At 47.6% G+C, this 20,449-nt stretch overlaps 1 protein-coding gene across 1 annotated transcript in view; it reads left to right on the top strand.

The window, feature by feature from the left end:
- Window positions 1-20,449, top strand: part of ADCY8 (adenylate cyclase 8) — a 223,843-nt gene that overhangs the window by 192,995 nt on the left and 10,399 nt on the right. The window contains exons 15-17 of the mRNA XM_007447988.1: window positions 1,649-1,807; window positions 11,866-12,012; window positions 18,307-18,399. Coding sequence (XP_007448050.1) covers window positions 1,649-1,807; window positions 11,866-12,012; window positions 18,307-18,399 — 399 coding nt within the window. The remainder of the gene's footprint in view (window positions 1-1,648; window positions 1,808-11,865; window positions 12,013-18,306; window positions 18,400-20,449) is intronic.

Below are 20,449 nucleotides of genomic sequence, written 5' to 3'. Positions count from 1 at the left end.
CCCCAAAAAAAAAAAAAAAAAAAAAAAAAGGCATTTGGAATAGTTCCTCTCTGTGTGGTTGTACCTGTAGCTTCATTTGTTTCTTTGTTTGTTTTCACAGAGCTTTTAAAAAATCCATTTAGTTTTATAATTAAGTAAAATATTTCCATGATTCAAAAGTCAGGTTTATAAAACAAGATACTATTTAAAAAGTTTAAATTCTATCCCTATTTTCCCTCCCCAAGCTTCCCTTCCTCATTTCATCGGTAATGATTTTTTATGGGTTTTTTACACCTCAATGTTTTAATAAATAAATTAAGAAATATATATATATGGAGAGAGAGCTGTAGATATGTCCTTTCCTTAGATCAATAACGGCAAACTCTGCACGCATTTCTCCGCTTCAGAGGCCAGCCCATCAAAGTACGTACAGAGAAATATCCTTTGTTTCTTTTTATAGCTGTATATAATAGTTTATTCAACCAACAAAATGAACACTTGGATTGTTTCCAGCTTTTGCTATTACAAGTTCTGCTGAATGAATAACCTTGCACCTCTGTTTTCTCATACTTTTGCCATCCACTGAGATTTGCACGTAAAAGAAGGAAAAGAGCTAGCTGAATTTTCTTAAGCCCTTGAATTCAGGGCATCTAACCATGTGTTTAATGGTGCAGCATATTGTTCATTTTAATAGTTAAAGTCTTTGAAATAATGACATTTCCCAAAGCTGTGGTAAGTATAGTTTGTGAAAGTCTTTAGAAAGGAAGCTCTCCACTTTCCAATGAAAAGGGATGCTAGGACAAGAGGGAACTAATGGTTATTAAATACCTACTATGAGTCACATGCTCTACCTATCACTTCCTAAATAATTCCTATTCCAAGCTTGCCTGATCATGAGTGTTCATCCCAGTTTTAGAGATGAGGAAACAGAGATGTAGGTACTAGGCCAGGTTACAGTGCTTGAATGTGGGACCAGGACTCTAGGCCATATTGGTCTCACAACTAAATCCACTATCCTTCCATTATTAGCTCATACATTTCTTTCTTGTTGCCTCCACTGAGCTCAGACTCTAGAATTGGACTCTGGGGTTAAACTCAAATCCTGGCTTCCCCACTAACGAGTGTGTGACTTTGGTCAAGTGACTTCACCAGTTTCCTTCAGTTTTCTCATCTGTAAAATAAGGATCTATAATAATACCTTCCTATGAAGTTTGTTGTATGGATGAAAGGAGTTAATACATGCATATTCCTTAGAATAGTGCCTGGTGCCATCCAATGAGCGCCATCTTAGTGTTAGCTGTCGTTATTATTGTAACTTATTTGTTGAATCAACAAATAGTGACTGAACACCTTCCCTGTGCCAGGCACACTGCTACACAGTAAGGACGTGATGCTGAGCTGGTGAGAGGACCCCCGACCTCATAGCACTTACAGTACAGCGGAGGGCACAAACAATTACAAAATCATAGGTGCCATAATCCTAGGAAGGGGAGGTACACGGCCCTATGAAATCTATCACATTCTGATCTCTTCATGTCAGGCAAAAGGCCTCCCGGAATGTTCAGCTCAGGCTCTATTTCGTCTGTGAGGGGTTCTGGAGAAGCCTCCTCCGCCTCCCATGTGTGTGTGCCTGAAAGCTTTCCTTCCCCTTCTGTCCCCTGAACCGCAGCTGGAGTACACAGCACGCCTGGACTTCCTCTGGCGAGTTCAGGCCAAAGAGGAGATCAACGAGATGAAGGAGCTGAGGGAACACAATGAGAACATGCTCCGGAACATCCTGCCCAGTCACGTGGCCCGCCACTTCCTAGAGAAGGACCGCGACAATGAGGTAAGCCCAGGCTGGCCTGGCCCCGACGGAAGGGTCGCCGCGGGAGGGCTGTGACCGGACACACTGGTCACTGATCCCAAGCTCAGGGAGGACTTCCCTGTCCTCCTGTGAGCCCATGAGCGTGGAGGCCAGGCCAAGCACGTGGCGCCAGGCCGCCCAAACTGTCCAGCACTGTGAGATACACACATGGCCTCCCCAGCATCCTGTGCCTCATGTGTAAGATGGATGTAGTAAGATCTCCAGGGCAAGACTGGCATTTTAAAGTTTTATACGTGTGTGTGTGTGTGTGTGTGTGTGTGTGTATAAAACAATTCCAGTTCGGGGTTATATAACCAAAAGGATTGAAAGTAGGGTCGCAAGGAGATATTTGCACATTCATAGTCATAGCAACATTATTTAAAACAGCCAAAAGTTGAAAGCGCCCAAGAGACAAATGGATAAGCAAAATGTGGTCTATACATAGAGTGGAATGTTATTCAGTCTTTAAAAAGAAGTGGAGACTTCCCTGGTGGTGCAGTGCTTAAGAATCCGCCTGCCAATGCAGGGGGACACGGGTTCGAGCCCTGGTCCGGGAAGATCCCACATGCCGCAGAGCAACTAAGCCCGTGTGCCACAACTACTGAGCCTGCGCTCTAGAGCCCATGAGCCACAACTACTGAGCCCACGAGTCACAACTACTAAAAGCCCATGCGCCTAGAGCCCATGCTACGCAACAAGAGAAGCCACCGCAATGAGAAGCCTGCGCACCACAACGAAGAGTAGCCCCTGCTCACCATAACTAGAGAAAAGCCCGCGCACAGCAACAAAGACCCAACGCAGCCAAATAAATAAATAAATAAATAATTTTAAAAAAAGAAAAAAGTAAATTCTGACACATGCTACAACATGGATGAAGCTTGAGGACACTAAAATAAGTGAAATAAGGCTTAGCCTTTGACCACAAAAGGGCAGCTTTCTCTGAGCAAAGCAAACTAAACCTTCCAGGAATCTGAGTCACAACAAACATTCAAATAATATTTATAAGGCACAGACTGTGGGATAGCACCATGCCAGCCCCCTAAAAGGTTCTGGGACTCCCGTGGTGAATTAAATACACAAGGACTTGCCGTCATGTAGCTTATATTCAAGCGGGGGCAGACAGATAACAACCTAGTTCAGAAACACGTTGTGAGGGCACGTCACATTATGATGGGTGCTCTGATGGGTGAACAAAGACCGCCTGCTGGTAGCAACTGGCCAGGGCAGGTGTGGTCGGGGGAGCCGCTCAGAGAAGCCCACGTCTGATCTGTGGCTGAATGATAGGAAGGACCAAGTCATACCAAGAGAGTGGGGAAGAGGCAGGACCATCCAGGAAAGAGAGGACAGCACAAGCAGAGGCGCAGGGTGAGGATGGGCTTGGGGTGAACAGGAAGGCCAGGGTAAAGGCTGTTAGAGCAAATACCACAAACTGCATGGCGAAAAGCAGCAGAAATGTATTCTCTCACAGTTCTGGAGGCCAGAAGTCTGAAATCAAGGTGCCAACACCAAGCTCCCTCTGAAGTCTCTAGGGAATAATCCTTCCTCCTCTTCCAGCTTCTGGTGGCCCCCAGGTTCTCCTTGGCTTGTGGCCCCATCACTCTAATCTCTGCGTTGGTCACATGGCCTTCTCCCGCCTTATAAGGACATGTGTCCTCTCGTCTTATGAGGGCACCAATCATTAGATTTAGGGATCTCTCTATGATTACATTTGCAAAGACCCTGTTTCCAAATAAGGGCACATTCTGAGGTTCTGGGTGGACATGAATTTGAGGGGTACACTATTCAACCCATTCCAAGGATGAAGGGTAGTGAGTGATATGAGGAAAGCCTGGGCCAAGGCCTGGCAGTCTAGCAGGGTTTGGGGCACCCTTTTAAGTGCTACGGGAGCCTTTGGAAAATTTAAGTGTTCCCTAATCTGACTGGTTGCTGATAGAGTATGGATAAAAGGGTCACAAGACCGGAAACCAGTTAGGAGACCCTAAAAGAGCCCAGGAAAGGGCCTGATGAGGAGCCCTAGGATTTGGCAGTAAAATGGAGAGAAGTGGATGAATTCCAAGTACCTTTGCAAGTTGGAGTCAATAGGGCTCCATAATGGAGTGGATGTGGGAGGTGAGAACTGAAAAAAAAAATCAAACCATGGGCTTCCCTGGTGGTGCAGTGGTTGAGAGTCTGCCTGCCGATGCAGGGGACACGGGTTCGTGCCCCGGTCCAGGAAGATGCCACATGCCGCGGAGCGGCCGGGGCCGGGGGGCCGGGCCTGCTGAGCCTGTGCGTCCGGAGCCTGTGCTCCGCAACGGGAGAGGCCACAACAGTGAGAGGCCCGCGTACCGCAAAAAAAAAAAAAAGAATCAAACCATTTGGCTCACACTTTAACCACCTAGAAAAAGGTAACTCAAGAGGCAAGTGAAAGATGCCTTTAAATGCCTGAACAGTTATCCCATGAAAGGGACTGGCCTTACTCAATGAGACTCCAGAGGGCAAACCTAGGGCCACAGACAGTCCACAGGGGATATCTCTGTGCTCTGCATTATGAGGAACCTTGTGATGATGGAGACCCGCAAGGGTGGGGACCACATCAGCCTTGGTCACCACTGGTCCTCGTGGCACAGTTTACCTCCCCTGTGGTCCTGCACGTTAAAGGTTTGTGGAAGAACTGGAATGGTGAGTTCCCTTGCTGAAACTTTCAAGTGGTGAGAGGAGAGCCCTTGCCGAGGATGCTACAAAGGCAAAGTCGGTTGTCTGGGAGACTGCACTAGGACAACCCTTCCAATATGGATTTTCAAACTAAGCTAAACAGGGGATGCAAAACCCACAGGACAAAGGTCACAAACTGGCTGCCTCTGAGACAATCTGATCAGCAAGCCAGCAGCTGGTTGATTGGTTGGCTTGCATATTTGTTTTAATTGGTAGATTTGTTGCCTTTAGGCGTGGAATGGGCTCTCCAATTTATCCATCCTTATCCTGACACTTACGTTACCTGCTGGTCCCCTGAAGACATTTGGGTTCGTGACCTTTGCCTTAGGGTAGATCTGGTGGAGACCTACAGCATTCATCTCCCATCCAAGCATCTGCAGGAAGACCAGTGGGAGAGAAGCCAAGGGCATGAGTCACGTGCTGCTTGAACAATCAGCTCTTGATGAACTCAGGCCCTTGAGAGTCTCTTGGATGCAGATTAAGGCACCAAACACCCTCAACAGATGGAGTTCTCTGGAGCTGGGTTCAGGCCTGGTTTCCTTAAGGCCCCCTAAGGTCAGGGGATTTGTTACAAGAGCTTCTTAACAAAGCCAGAAAAGCAGAGAGAGTGTCGTCGTACATCAGCCATGACCAGCAGACGGGGCAGATGAAACACTGGAGCCCTCAGAGGGAAGCCCCGAAAAGGTACGAAAGGAAAGCTCCTTTCAATCAAGACACCAAAACAAAGAGATATTTGGAACCAGTGGGGAAGAGCAAGAATGCACTGGCTTCATCCTGAAAGGAAGGAAACCAACCAGAGATGCCAAGACCCCAGGTCATCAGCTGTTATTCGGGCCAAACCCCCATTGAGCAAAATAAGTGTCAGGTTCAGCCTTAATCCCACGTATAAGACATTTTCAGTAGAAAGTCTTGTCAAGCTTATTTGTGGTTTTGTAAATATTTAAACAGTTCATACTCTGCTAGGCTGAAACAGAGAAAAGTTTCACATTGCCTGGAGAATGTACACATTATGATGTAATACCATTTTCTGAACACCAACTGTGTGCCAGGTACTAAGACAGGCAATGGATGAAAATGATCTTTCATTCTATTCACAACCATAAGAGGAGTGTTCTGTCATCCCCACGTTAGTGATGAAGAAACTGGGGTTCAGAGAGGTCCGTGATGTTCCTCTATTTAAGCTATGGCTCTGATCCAGTCCCTCAGATTTCTTCCATCTGTGCCACGTTACCCCGTTACTGTGCTGCTTACCCATGCTGCCCCTGGGAGTCTGTCCCGATGAGGGAGTGTGTGCGTGTGTGTATGATGGTTATGGGAGGTGTCCGTGTGGCAGGACTTGTACTGTGTAGGTGTTCAGAAGCATTGAGGTGTGTGTAAATAGGAATGTATGTGTGGAAAACTTCAGTGTTTGTATGTGTCTGTGTCTGTGTGTGTGTGTAGGAGACACAGGCAGAGTAGTGTAAGATGTGAAGGGGTGACAGGCAGAGGCAGGACAGCTGTAGCCTACAAGAACTCCCAATTTCGTGCTCTGTTTCCATAAGAGGCATTTTTATCTTTTCCTCTTGCTACAAACCTGAACTGTGATACGAACCTCTGAATATCTGATTAGGGGACATTTGTGAGTTTGGGTTCCAGCTTTCATGGGGCAACAGCAGTGCTCATGGATGCAGGCAATAAGGAGATAAGAATGATTATCCCTATTTCATCGATGAAGAAGCTGAGGCTCAGAGAAGTAAAGGAACTTGCCCAAGGTCACAAAGCTAGTGCGTAGTGAGCTGGAATTCAAGTCCAGGTACGTGTAACTTCAAAGCCGAATTTTGGGGTTTTTTTCCCTCCACCTTGCTGTTAGGGCGTGAGTGGCAGAGAAGGAGGAGCAGTGACAAGAGATGGCTCAAACCATCCAAGCACAGGGCAGTGGAAAGAGCCTTGCCCTCCGGAGCATCCTGTCTGAGTCTGTTCCAGGGCCAACCTCTGTGTCACCCACACAGAGGTTCTGGCAGCTTCTGCTATACCACTGGACTTTCGGCTTAGAATAGCATTCACCACCCCAGGCAGGGACTTCCTTGCTGATAAGGCCAGCTGGGCTGGGTCATCAGTGTCAGGCAGTCTCTCGCTGAGTCCCAGGAAACCTGCTCACTCATCCTGGCTTATTAGACCTGCTGAAAGGACGCTGACAAGGGCAGCTGTCTCAGGTGCTGGACAGTCCGCACAGCACAAATTCCATCTCTGCCACTAACTAGCTGTGTGACTTGGGGCAGCTTACCCAACCTCTCTGAGTCCATTTTGTCATCCAGCTGATGAGGAAATAATACCAACCTTGCTGAGCTGGTGTGAGAATTCAGCCGGGTAAGAGCACGTGAAGTGTCCAATGCAGTGAGCTGTGAGGCGGGCTCAGTAGAGAAACGTCATTTGGTGCACTTGAAAGTGGTGCCTTGCATTCCGTCCTGGCTCTTCCTCTCACTATTTTGTGACCATGAACAAGTGGTGAACCTCTCCGGACCTCATTTTCCTCATCTCCAAAGTAACAGTCCTTCCCAACTGTATGTTACCACCTTTACATGTGTTATTATGCGTAAAGGGCTCAAGTGGGGTTTGGCACATTTTACGAGCATCCCGGTTGTTGCTATTATTATTTCTGACAAATATGAGCCGTCATTACTTTTTCTCCTTTTTCCAACTCCCAGCCCCACCTCTCACCCACTCATTCAGTCACTCGTCCAGCAAGGATTTCTTGAGGGCCAACAATGTGCCAGGTGTTAATTCTAGATCCTGGGGTTCAAACGGTGAACAAAGAAGGCAAAGTCCTTTCTGTTACGAGGCACATGTTTTCCTGGGAAAACAGACGAATAAATGTGTAACATAGAGCCTGGTAGTGCTAGGTTCTGCGAGGGTGGGAGGAGCTAAATAAGGGAACAGCATGTGTGAAGAGGGGCATTTACACTGGGGGGTCATGGAAGGTCTCTCTGAGGACATGACGTTTGAGTGGAGACCTGAGGATGCAATAAGGACAACAGTCTCAGAGATGGTTCCTCCCCTGCAGAGAGGTGGCTTAACTTAGTATAAGACACACAGGGCTTGGAATCAGCCAGGCTTGGGCCGGTGAAGGACTGGACTCTGGTTCCCTGTGCAAAGAGGAGACCAAAGTCTTCACCTTGGCTTCCGAGTGGAGGGCGGATGGGGAAGCGTCCATACACTCAGAATCCTCTGCTAAGCCCAAACCTGTACATCCAGCCAGAGGCGGATGACGATAAAACAATAATAGCCTTCTATACTCATCAATCCCTCCCCAGTTTACAGTGTTTTTATCTTCTTTGAACCCAAAATAGAAAGAAACAGATGGCACACTCAGAGTGGTTGATTGGAGCAAGTCCATTGATGGGGACATCTTTAAAGGTGTGGGCAGGTGGCTGGAGCTCTCCCATGTGCCCCTCCAAGTCCCCCCAACCCCTTCTCCCGGCTGGCTTGGAGGGGGAGGGGGCCGACCTGCATGGGCTGCGTCAACGACCTTGCAAGCCCTCTGACACCCAGCTGGGGGTCATCAATGGGGGACACTGGGTACAAGATCCGAGGGAGGGGGAAGGAGAATGAGGTCGTCTAATGTGCCTGGCACCCTTATAAGAAGAGGAAATTAGGACACAGACACACATTGAAGAGACACCATATGAAGGTACAGGGAGACAAAGGCCACGTGCAAGCCATGGGGAGCACCCTCCAAAGGAACCAACCCTGCCAACACCTTGATCTTAGACTTCCAAGACCCCAGAACTGTGAGAAGATAAACTTCTGATATTTAAGCCAACCAGTCTGTGGCACTTTGTTACGGCAGCTTGAGCAAACTAATACAATAGGAAACTGAGTAAACAGAGATTTTTTTTTCCCACCATATCACAGCCATTTGGAGGATGCGGTTCTGTAGGTTTGCTTATGCAGGTTCTTGGACCCGTACAGCAGACAGTCAGACTCCTCCTGCAGTATCACTCCATTTTTCAAGGCCAAGGTCAATGGTCCAGCCTCAGAAAGCCATGTACCATTGCTCTACTCCTTGGCTACAATCCGCAGTGCCCCACAACCCAACCCAATCCAGCTGGTCACCAGCCACCTCTGCTCCTTTGTGGTTTGTTTGTTTGTTTGTTTGTTTTTTGTGGTACGCGGGCCTCTCGCTGTTGTGGGCTCTCCCGTTGCAGAGCACAGGCTCCGGACACGCAGGCTCAGTGGCCATGGCTCACGGGCCCAGCCGCTCCGCGGCATGTGGGATTTTCCCGGACCAGGGCACGAACCTGCGTCCCCTGCATCGGCAGGCGGACTCTCAACCACTGCGCCACCAGGGAAGCCCCCACCTCTGCTCTTTTGAACAAGGACTAATGAAAGCATCTGTTCAGATCCATCTACACTTAAGCTCAAGTCAACTGATCGTGAATCAGGGACACCATCTTTCACCCAGGTATGCAGAGCGAGGAAGAACCTGGACGTCTTTAGCTCCCTCTCTTCCACTACCAACAGCATGATCCCAATGTCTTAACTCCTCCCTGTTCATCTTCCTTATCTGTAGACCGGGTATAATCATCGTACCTACTTCACAGGGTAATTGCAGGAGCTAAAGCATTGAATTCATATGAAAGTGCTTCGTAAGCTTTAATGTTTCCTACACAGGCTAAGGAGTCATTAACTCAACAAAATGTTGAATGTTTACCTCGTACCAGACCCTGTATAAGGCATGCATTACATTGCAGGCATCCAAAGCATACTAATTGGATGATTTGAATGCACTAAGATGTAAATGGCATGGAGTCTTTGCCCTCGCAGACTCCACACATAAAGGAAGAGATGGACATTTTAAAGGCAATAATGCGGGTGGTGAGGGCTCTGTGTAGAGTTATCCAGGTGCTGCCACAGCCCGAGTCAGCCTCCTGCCCCCATCGGTGAGTCTGGGAAGGTCTGTAGGAAGACAGGGTACCTAGGTGGCTAGTGAAGGCAGAAAACAAGAGTTAGCCTGGTTGGGGATGCTAATTGCAAGGAAGCAAGGACATATCCCATCCAGGGACAGATAGTAAAAAATGAAAGCATTGATGTGTGTGCGTCTTCGTTTCGCTTCTTCCAGAAGCATACCTTCAGACAAAGATTCGAGTGCAAGTAATTTGCTTGGAAGTGGTCCCAGGAAATGCACCCAGGTAGACAGGAGAGTAAGAAGGAGGTAGGGAAGCGTCTTCGTTTCGCTTCTTCCAGAAGCATACCTTCAGACAAAGATTCGAGTGCAAGTAATTTGCTTGGAAGTGGTCCCAGGAAATGCACCCAGGTAGACAGGAGAGTAAGAAGGAAGGTAGGGAAAGGAAAGTAACCCATTAATGAGGCATTATCAGACTAGTTACCTCTGTGGGCGACTGGAGCTGAATCCCAGTGGAGAATTCGGACAATGGTGTAGAAAGCATCCCTCAGAGTTATCCGGCCCAAGGCGTGAAGTTGCTGAGGACTCTACACCTGTTCCCATCAGTCATTTGTTAAGAGCAGCTCCTGAGGGGGGCATTGATTTCCCGGAGCTTTCAGCCTACAGCTCACGTGGGCAGAGTGCCCTCTAGTGGCCACAGAAAAACTCCATGCAAAGAAACGCAAGGACTGGCTGACTGCCGGACCTTGGAAGAGAGAAAGCAGGCAGGGCACGTACAGCATCCGCTACAGTGGGCACAAAAAGTACAAATGCTTCGGTGTTTCTGGGACACAAGGTCCAACACAGGGAATTTCAGGCAATGAAGCTGAAGAGACAGTAGGAGGGGAGTGCAGGAATATGTGAATATATGTCATGCTCATGTGTCTCAGCTTTGTCCTGAGGGCAGTTGGAGGGCTTTAAGAATAGGAGAGCCATGGTCAATATTGTATCATTGGAATATCACTCTGGCTGCCATATGGAACATGCCTTTGGATGAGATAAGACGAGTCCTGAACCCAGGACTAGGCTCTCATATTAATAGTCAAGGAGGAAAACAGGAAGGACCTGATAGAAAGAAATGATGGGAGGGTTAGAAAAAAATATTTAGGAGACACGAAGAAACCCAGGAAGCCTTGGTAATTTGTTGAATCTGAATATGATGGGGAAGAAAGAGTCAGGGTTGACTCTGAGGGTTTCTAACTTTGTTGACTCGTCAATGCTGGTGCCACCAACTGAGTCAGAGGATGAAGCATCAGGAACAGTTTTAGGTGGAGAGGAAATGCATTCAGGTGCAGCATTTATGATTTGAGGAGTGCAAGGGCAGCCCAGCATGAGACACAGGAGCTTGAAGCCCCAGGAGAACTGACTTGGAAATAGGATTTTAGAGACTCACACATGAAAGGCTGAGAGTGAACGAGATAGCCCAGGGAAGCATGTAAACTTTGAACCACGCAGTGAGTCAAGGACAGAACCGTAGCAATCACCAACATTTAAGACAGTAGATAAGCAAAAAACAAATCCTTGAAGGGGCCAGGGACAAGGAAAACAGATGCAGTATAACTAGAGCATAGAAAGTCAGGAGATTTATGAACTTGGGTGTGATCACCACACCAGTTTGCAAGAGTGTCCAGGAAGACTTGGACAGGGATTCGTGCAGAGGTTTTCCCATTTTGGCTGGCAGTCTGACCTGCTCCAGTTTCATTTCGTTTCAGCCTGAGATGTGGATGGACATGGAGAGAAGTAGGAACAGGCAGCGGAGAAAACTCGTTTGAGAAGTGTGGATGAGAATGAAGAGAGATAGGCTGGTAGTCACAGGTGTCTGCAGGCTCCAGGGCACCTTGTACTTTCTCTTATAGGAGACACTTACAGGAAGTGGAGGAGGACAGGAGAAAGAAAGAAGAAAGAACAAGATCCACTGTAGGAGGACGTTGCTGAAGGAGGGGGCTCGAGGGATGAGGAAAAAGGGTTGATCTCAGCAGGAGAAGGGGACTTGCACTGTCTGCAGTTGAAGCAGAGATGAAAATACAGTGAACTACCTGATTGTATGAGTATATGGAACGTGAGAGCCTCAGAGACAAGATCATCTACTGAGGGGAATCCAGCGGACAGTGAAGTTAAGGAGAGTGCTTGTGTGTTGGGACTATAGCCACTGGGGAGAACAGAAGAGGAAACTGACCGAGGACAAAATGATGGGCAGGCGGAACTCTGGGCCCAACTGAGGCCGGAGACCATGAATTTTCAACGGTCGCAGCCCACATGGTGGCGACGCTAAGGTGTCGATGAGATGATGTCGGAGCCCCCATTCTCTGTCCTCTCTGTGGGTACCTGTGCATGCCTGCAGGGGCAGGTACACACGGGGAGCGTCACTGCAGACCCTCACCTCTGATGACTGTTTCTGGCTCCCTCTGTGTGTCTCTCTGTCCAGGAGCTGTATTCTCAATCCTATGATGCCGTTGGGGTGATGTTTGCCTCCATCCCAGGGTTTGCAGACTTCTACTCTCAGACTGAAATGAACAACCAAGGAGTGGAATGCCTACGCCTGCTGAATGAGATCATTGCCGACTTCGATGAGGTAAACAGAAGCCTGAGAAATTTACAATCACAAATAAGCATCAGTGTTGTCAGAGCATTGTGTTGTTCATTGTAACCGATTTCTGCACTTAAAGGATTCCAGACTGCATTGTAAACACAAACAGGTATCATCTAATTTAGTTAAAACAATTATCACACAAGATAAACCCTGTCGTCGCTCCTGGAGGATCAGGAATGTGAGCTTCAAAGAGGCTAGAAACTTAAGCCAATGTCACATAACTAGCAAATGGCAAAACCAGGACTTGATCGGAGGCCAGTGCTGTGCAGGCACCGGCATCACAGAGACTGGGCACTGATGGGGACATTTCTCCAGCTGCTCAAAGATAAAACCATCAATTAGCATTTGGTCAGCGACCTAATCAAAATATAAACATACCCCAGATGGTACTTTCTTCTTCCAGTTTTCCAGGAACAAGGGGGATACTCATGCTGAGCTTTATTTACATTAATAGACTTAGCAGGAGTGGGTCTCTTCCCCTCTTCACACCCCAGCTTCAAGTAGGACACCTGTGTCCATCCACATGCCTAAACCTGAGATGGGAAGTTAGTGAGCGACTGAGAAAATGCCAGGGAAGAAGCCAAGCGAAAAGGTGGGTTCAGCTAACGTCTAGCATCCTCAGCCTGATCCCCCAGGGAGCTCAGGAGTATAAGTGGTACCACGGAGTGGTTGCCACTGAGGCAAGCCTTTTGTACACCTGTGTTGGTCAGCCATTGGCCATGGGCTGCCCTGGTGGATATGTGTGACCTCCCAGGCATCGCCAGCCAGGGGGCTTCCAGGGCTCCTCCCGAAAAATGGGTACAGCAAAACATTGTCAGCAGCCAGCCCTGATGGCACCCTGGAGGATGACCCCATAAAGGAGAGCTGAGTTGGGTACCAACGGCATCTACTCCGTCACCCTAAACAAAGTTCTCTCCCTTAATCCCCACCTTCCATCTAGAGAGTCCTGTGGGGTCCCCTCACCATCTCACAGTCAAAGCTGCCCTCGTCTTGCTTTAGGCCATATTGTTTCTCACCTGCATGGCCACAGTCATCTTACCATTCACCCTCCTGCATCTGACCATCACCAACCACCAAAAGCTGGAGTATTTTGTCACATTCCTTTGAAACCCAAAACCCATTGGTGTCTCCCTTTGCCAGTTCCTCAGAAGGCCACCAAGGCCTTGCACTTACTGCTTCTGTATCCTCTCCAGCCTTACCTCCTGCCATATGCCACCTGGTCCACCTTCCAGCACCATCTCCCTACTTAGAAGCCATGACAAGCCCACCTGGCAGTTTCACATACTTCTCTTTCCACCTAGAAATTATGCCACCTTCACCATACCCCGTCCTCTCTCCCTTGGCTCCACAGCCAGCAGAAAACCTAGTACTCATTTAACAGTCAATTCAAACATCACCTCTACTTGTGAAGCCTCTTCTAATCCCCACTCTACCCAGGTAAATGTTGTCACCCTTTTTTCAATGAAAAACTTACACTCTGAAAAATCTTCCATCATAGAGTATGAACCCTTCAGTTTACAAATCTGCCTCTTAGTTCTGGGGCAGAGACCCCTCTTACTAATCTCCACAGGTGTCTACCACATGTTGACTTTTTCCATATATAACATTTAGTTGTTGTCTATCCCTCACACCAAATCCACAGGGTAGGAATTCTTAGCCTTCATTTTATAAATAAGCAAAGCTGAGATTCAGAGACACCAAGAGGGCCCACTGTCACACACCACTAAGTGGCAAAGCCAAGCTTTGAACCCAGGTCCGCCATACTGTTCGGATTTTTAATCATCATGTGCGTTGATCTTCACTTAACTGGCATTTCATGGGGCTGGTTTTGGAGTCATAAACTCAACAATGGCCGTTTTAGTTGTCCTAGGAATGAGGATGGGAGTCAAGATAAATAAAACACAGTCACTTCTTGCCTTTCATGGATTCACAGTCCAGTGAGAGATAGAGTGACTATGAGTTCCCTTTACACAAGGAGTCAGTGGTAAGTACACGCGTATAGAGGGCCTTTCAATGTGGAGAATGGAGGGTGATTCTGTGGTAATGGTACCTTTATCCCATTCTCTGTGCTAAGCCATTAACTCGTGAAGATAAAAATTATACTCTTGGGCTTCCCTGGTGGCGCAGTGGTTGAGAGTCCGCCTGCCGATGCAGGGGACGTGGGTTCGTGCCCCGGTCCGGGAGGATCCCTCATGCCGCGGAGCGGCTGGGCCCGTGAGCCATGGCCGCTGAACCTGCGCATCCGCAGCCTGTGCTCCGCAACGGGAGAGGCCACAACAGTGAGAGGCCCGTGTGCCGCAAAAAAAAAAAAAAAATTATACTCTTATGTATTCTTTTAAGTCCCCAAGCCCTCCTACTGTGCCTAGAACATAAGAGATGCTTACAACAGGTGCTCAATGAAGTGACTAGTCAACTAATTAACTCATAGGAGACAGAAACCATCTGGCAAATAGTAAGGTAATGATGGACTAGTCCGATCTAAAACATACTTCCAATTTTTTTTTTTTTCGGTACGCAGGCCTCTCACTGCTGTGGCCTCTCCCGTTGCGGAGCACAGGCTCTGGACGCGCAGGCTCAGCGGCCGTGGCTCACGGGCCCAGCCGCTCCGCGGCATGTGGGATCTTCCCGGACCGGGGCACGAACCCGCGTCCCCTGCATCGGCAGGCGGACTCTCAACCACTGCGCCACCAGGGAAGCCCCCCCAATTTTTTTTTTTAAATCGCTCTATTAAAAAGCTCAGTCTGACTGAAGGTTGAGACATCAAGCTTTGTGTTATTTTAAAATCTATAGCACCGCATATCCCAAAAATTCTCACTTGCATGTTTTTAAACTGAAATAAATAAATGTGAAGTAAGTCTGTGTCTTGGTGGCCCAAACTATATCGATAGATACCATAGAGTCTTCCCAATAAAGAGATGGGGGACAGCGCCCCTAGTGGTAGAGATGGGTGTTTGCAGAGGGAAGTAGGAGGGGCTTAGAGAGGGAATTGGTCCAGGAGGCTGAGCTCTAGACCAGGAGGAGGAAAAAGGAGAGATGGGAAGAGCTGAAAGAGGAGAGAGAGGAGAAGCAGAGACGAGAAGGAGGAAGAAAAAGAAGAGGGGCAAAGGGGAGGAAGAAGAGAGGAAGCAGAGGAGAAGGAAGAAAGAAGAGAATATAGTCAACGGGAAGGGGAAAAACAAGGCTTTCCCTGGCTTGCCAACCCCAAGCACTGTCAGCCTTTCTCACGTGGGTCCTCGGGTCACCCGGACCTGCCTTCTTCCTTTGGGTCAAAAGAGACCCTCTAGATTCTGCCCTCACTAAGCTCCAGCCAGACACCCGTCAGTAACCATACTGCTCTTCTTGCTGATGCAGTTGCCACAGGAACTTGGCTCCGAGGAAGGCTGAACATTGCCCGGAGCACATGCTCCAGGACTGGGTCTGCAAGAGCCCAGCACCAGGGCTCCTCACCCCCCGCCCCCGCCCCGGCCTCTTTGAAGGCTGAAGAGCCCTCTCACATCTCGGGTCTCCACACGGACTAGAGGATGAACAAGGGGCTGATTAGGAACCCCGCTATGACTCCAGAGGCTTTTAGCTAGAGAGTGGATAAAGTTGCCGTGTGGTTAGTAAATGAAATAGCGAAGCCTCTTGCTGCCTCCTGATCAACTTCTGAAGAGGAGGTAGCTTTGCCTGGACCTGAAACTGGCCCTCAGCCAAGTAGTTCCGAAGAGAAGAGAGGGAGGAAGAGTTTCACCTTCCCCCAGGAACCTGGGGAAGTGCAGCCGTAAGTGGGCAGAGGGAGGCAGGTGGGCATCCATGTCTGGATGCCCCTGCCAGCCCTTTCCGTGCTCCCCACCTCCTACTACACAAGCTCCCCTGCTAGAAAAAAAAACCCTCACTCTTCACAACTGAAATTGGAAATCACTTACTCAGGGAAGCGGTCCCAGATGCTCCAGATTTTATCAAAATCATCCATCCTCTTTATTCCTACTCCCGGTATGTGTCCACCATAAACTTTACTAAAATTGAGCTAGGACACAAGTTAGTGTGATGATTTATCTAACATCGGACACCCCTGCCTGGGCTGTTGGCTCCATGACGGCTATAGGACCACATGCGTCTTGTTCATCAGACATTGTAGAAAAGCTCAGCCAATAGTTGCTGAATTAGCTTTTCCCACGGCTGCTGTAACAAATGACCACAAAGTTAGTGGCTTGAAATAACAGCAATTCATCCTCTTATAGATCCGAGGTCAGAATCCAGAATGGATCTCACAGGGCTATAATCAAGGTGTCAGCAGTGTTGCTTCTGGAAGCTCCGGGGGAGAATTCTTTCTTTGCCTTTTCCAGCTCCTAAAGGCCCCCGTCCTGCTTGGCTTGTGGCCCCTTCCTCTGTCTTTAAAGGCAGCAATCAGATCACTCTGACTTCTGCTTGCTCCGTCACATCTTCTCTGCCTCCGGCCTTCCTCTTTCACTTACAAGAACCCTTGTGATTACCTTGAGCCCGTTACTGAGTCCAAGCTCATACTGCTTGCCACACGACAGGCCAGTAAATGGAGAGACGAGTTGCTGGGACAAGAAATAGCAACTTTATTCAGAAAGCCAGCAGACAGAGAAGGTGGTGGACTAGTGTCCTAAAGAAACATCTTGCCTGGGTTTGGATGCTAGTTTCTTTTATAGAAGAAAGAGGGGGAAGTAAGGAGGCAAAGTAAAAAGAAAAGAAAGCAGTATCTTGCTGCATATGTCCTGGTTCCCGCCAGACTCCGGAGGGGATGTGTTAATTTCCTCTTTCCTGCAGCCATTCATAGGTGGGCCTGGTCAGGATGTTTCCTGTGAGCTCAAAGTAAGGTATTTGAGCTTAACCCTCAGGCATGAGAGGCAGGGTTCCTGGAGATGGGCCACTATGTATACTTTAAGCCTACAGGCAGCATCACTTTAGTGATTAACTTATAGCAAAAGCAATAGAATACAAAGGTTAAAGTCAAAGAAACGGATCTGATATGGAGTCATATTTGTTCTTCCCTATTACAAGCCCACACAGATAACCCAGGAAATTGCCCCATCACAAAATTATTCACTTAATCACATCTGCAATGTCCTTTTTACTACGTAAAGTAACATATCCATAGGTTCCAGGGACTAAGACATGGACTTTTGGGGTGGGGGGACAAGAAGAGAGAGCATTATTCTCTTATCACAGTTGCTAAATAAGAGACCAAGGTTTCCCTTCCTTGGCATTAAAATCCAAACTGCAGGTGAGGATGGAGGAAATGGCAAGGTTGGTACCCACTCTTCCATACAGGTATTCATCCATCCCTACTGTATGCTAGGCTCTGTCTAGGTGCTGAGTAGTAAATACAACAGGCAAAAGTACCTGCCTCCAGAAATTTTACATTTTAGTAGGAAAGATGACAATAAATAAGCACAGTCAGGGATAAGTGCTAAGGAGAGAAGATAAAGCAGGAAGAAGATGAGAATATGTATGTGGGGACAGGATATTGTGTTCAGTTTTGCATGGGGTGATCAGCAAGACCCCACTGGGATGACATTTGAGGAAAGACCTGGAAGAGGTGAGGGATGAGCCATGTAGTTGTCTGAAGGACGAGCGTCCCAACAGGGGAACAGCAAATGCAAAGGTCCTGAGGCAGAAACAGGCCTGGCTTGTTAGGATCAGCAAGGAGGTCAGTGTGGCTGGAACAGGGTGAGCGAAGGGGACAGGGCATGGCAGGTCTTGCAGGGCATGGTGAAGACGCTGGCTTTGACCCTGAGTAGAACGGGAAGCCACAGAGCAGCGACATGGTCTGACTTCCATTTAAACAGGATCACTCTGGCTGCCATGCTGGGAGTGTGGAGGTGAAGACGGGGATTAGGTACGTTACTGCAATACAATAACCAGGTGTAAACTAATGGTGGCTTAGACCAGGGTACTGGCAGGAAATGCTAAGATTTTTAAATGCATGCTGAGAGTAAAGCCAAAAGGATGTGTTGATGGATTTGGGAATATTGGCAATTTCTTCTTTAAACTAATAAGATAGCTTTATTTCAGAGATTCTCAGAAACAGATCTAGTCCTTAAAGAGTATCTGGTCACACCCATCTCGGCACTTGGCACTTAGCAGGTGCTCAATAAATATCTGTTGAGAGCCTGAATGTTTGATTCTCAGAGAGAAAAGTGGCTACCTCAAGGATGCTAAACCAGTCCGAGGTGGTCCTCACTGTGAGCCAGGGGCCTGTTTCCAGGAGCTCCAGGCTGCTGGAAGCACAAATATCAGGACTGACACTGTTGCCTGGATCTGTTTCAGCTGCTTGGTGAAGACCGGTTTCAAGACATTGAAAAGATTAAGACCATTGGCAGCACCTACATGGCCGTGTCAGGCCTGTCACCTGAAAAACAGGTAAAGGAATGCTTTGGACTCAGCCACAGCCTATGGCAGGGACCACACTCTGGTCAGGTTGCTGAAGGTGGTGGGGCTGCCATCACCAGGAAACCTGGGGACAGGTAGGGAGAAAATCCGATGAAGTGGATATTCTAGGTGTGTGAGGTACCTTTGCTCCTGAGGTAAGCAGGGTCTACTGGGTGTACTGATGCTTCTTTATGATTGAGAAGCTTCTAGGCTTCATTCTGAACCTCGCTGTTCACTAGATGAACAAAATCAGGACCAAGAAATACCCTGGTTATGATTTAGTTGCGGGTGTTACTAAACCCCTGATCCCGGCCTGTTTTCTTCTTACTTTTGTTTTCTCCTCCAAAACTAATAATAATAATAGCTCTGCTTTTTTGAGAGGTGACTGTGCCAGACACTAGTGTTAAGTGGGAAACTGACATCCAGCTTCCAGGGCCCATGGTTGAATTACCTGAGATAGAGTCATGCTAGCCACACAAAGCCTTGCACCTGGTAGGTCCTCCATACATGCTCTCTGGAAATGGGCATAAGCTGCCAGGGAGAGGAATCCTCATTCTTCTTTGCTCACTTTCCAACTAAAAACCTAGAACTATTCCAAGACTATCTGAGAAGAAACCCTTTATAGTCATTAGGTACATGTGCACATCACTCTGCCACAGGGGTCCAGAAAGACACCCCCCAGGCCAAATCCAACCCACCATCTGTTTTTTTGTTTGTTTGTTTGTTTCTGTTTTTTGTTGTTGTCAACATGCAGTTTTATTTTCTGAGGCAAATCACTTAACCTCTTTAAATTTAAACACTCTTATGAAATGCAAGGGTTGTCTAGTTGAACTCCATAGGTGTGCCAGTAACTCAGGACCCAAAGATGAATAAATCATATTTTGCCCTTATGTTATTCACAGCCTAGGGACTGGCAGAGGTGTAAATTAACAGTTGCAGGCCAGTGTGCAGTTTAAGCTAAAAAATGTAAGCAAAGAGTTGGGAGAGCAAAGAAGTATAAATAATATATAGAGAGTGACTTAAGTGCTTCCAAATTACAAAAAGGATTGGTGATATTTTTGCCTCTAATAACAAATTTCATTGCAAATTGCTACACATTTCAAATCCTATACCAAGAAAATTTGAAATATCTCTTTTCAGCAATGGTCCTCTCAAATAGACACAATAATATTCTAGATATTACCATTATGCCATATCTTTACAGGCACAGCATGTATGTAATAGTACTATCTATTGAAGACTTGGTTAGTCCTGCTTAGTAAATGCTTAACAGTTAGGGAGAGTTAAATCATTATACAACAAGTTCATTAAAATGACTTTATTATTATGGTAAAGAATCTGAGCTTTGTCAAATATTTCCAGTGTTAAAAATATACAAATAGGTTTATATTTTACAATAAAATACTATCAAAAAGTAATGACAGTTAGGGCTTCCCTGGTGGCGCAGTGCTTGAGAGTCCGCCTGCCGATGCAGGAGACGCGGGTTCGTGCCCCGTTTCGGGAAGATCCCACATGCCGCGGAGCGGCTGGGCCCGTGAGCCATGGCCGCTGAGCCTGCGCGTCCGGAGCCTGTGCTCCGCAAATGGGAGAGGCCACGACAGTGAGAGGCCCGCATAACGCAAGAAAAAAAAAAAAAAAAGTAATGACAGTTAAATCAGTTCTTAAATGGTGGGCATGGTTAGAATTTGTAGAAAGGAAGTGAAATGTCATCAAAAAGGGAATATTGTGGAGGACATTCAAGATGGTGGAGGAGTAAGACGTGGAGATCACCTTCCTCTCCACAAATACATCAAAAATACATTTACATGTGGAACAACTACTGCAGAACACCTACTGAACGCTGGCAGAAGACCTCAGACTTCCCAAAAGGCAAGAAACTCCCCGCGTACCTAGCCATGTGGCTGACAGAGCCTTGGTGCTCCGGCCGGGTGTCAGGCCTGAGCCTCTGAGGTGGGAGAGCTGAGTTCAGGACATTGGACCACCAGACACCTCCTGGCTCCATGTAACATCAATTGGCGAGAGCTCACCCAGAGATCTCTCT

The sequence above is a fragment of the Lipotes vexillifer genome, unplaced genomic scaffold (assembly GCF_000442215.2).
Source record: "Lipotes vexillifer unplaced genomic scaffold, Lipotes_vexillifer_v1.1 scaffold796, whole genome shotgun sequence".
NCBI lineage: Eukaryota > Metazoa > Chordata > Mammalia > Artiodactyla > Lipotidae > Lipotes > Lipotes vexillifer.
The sequence above is the reverse complement of the archived record's forward strand: the minus strand, read 5'-3'. Positions and strand labels throughout refer to the sequence as shown.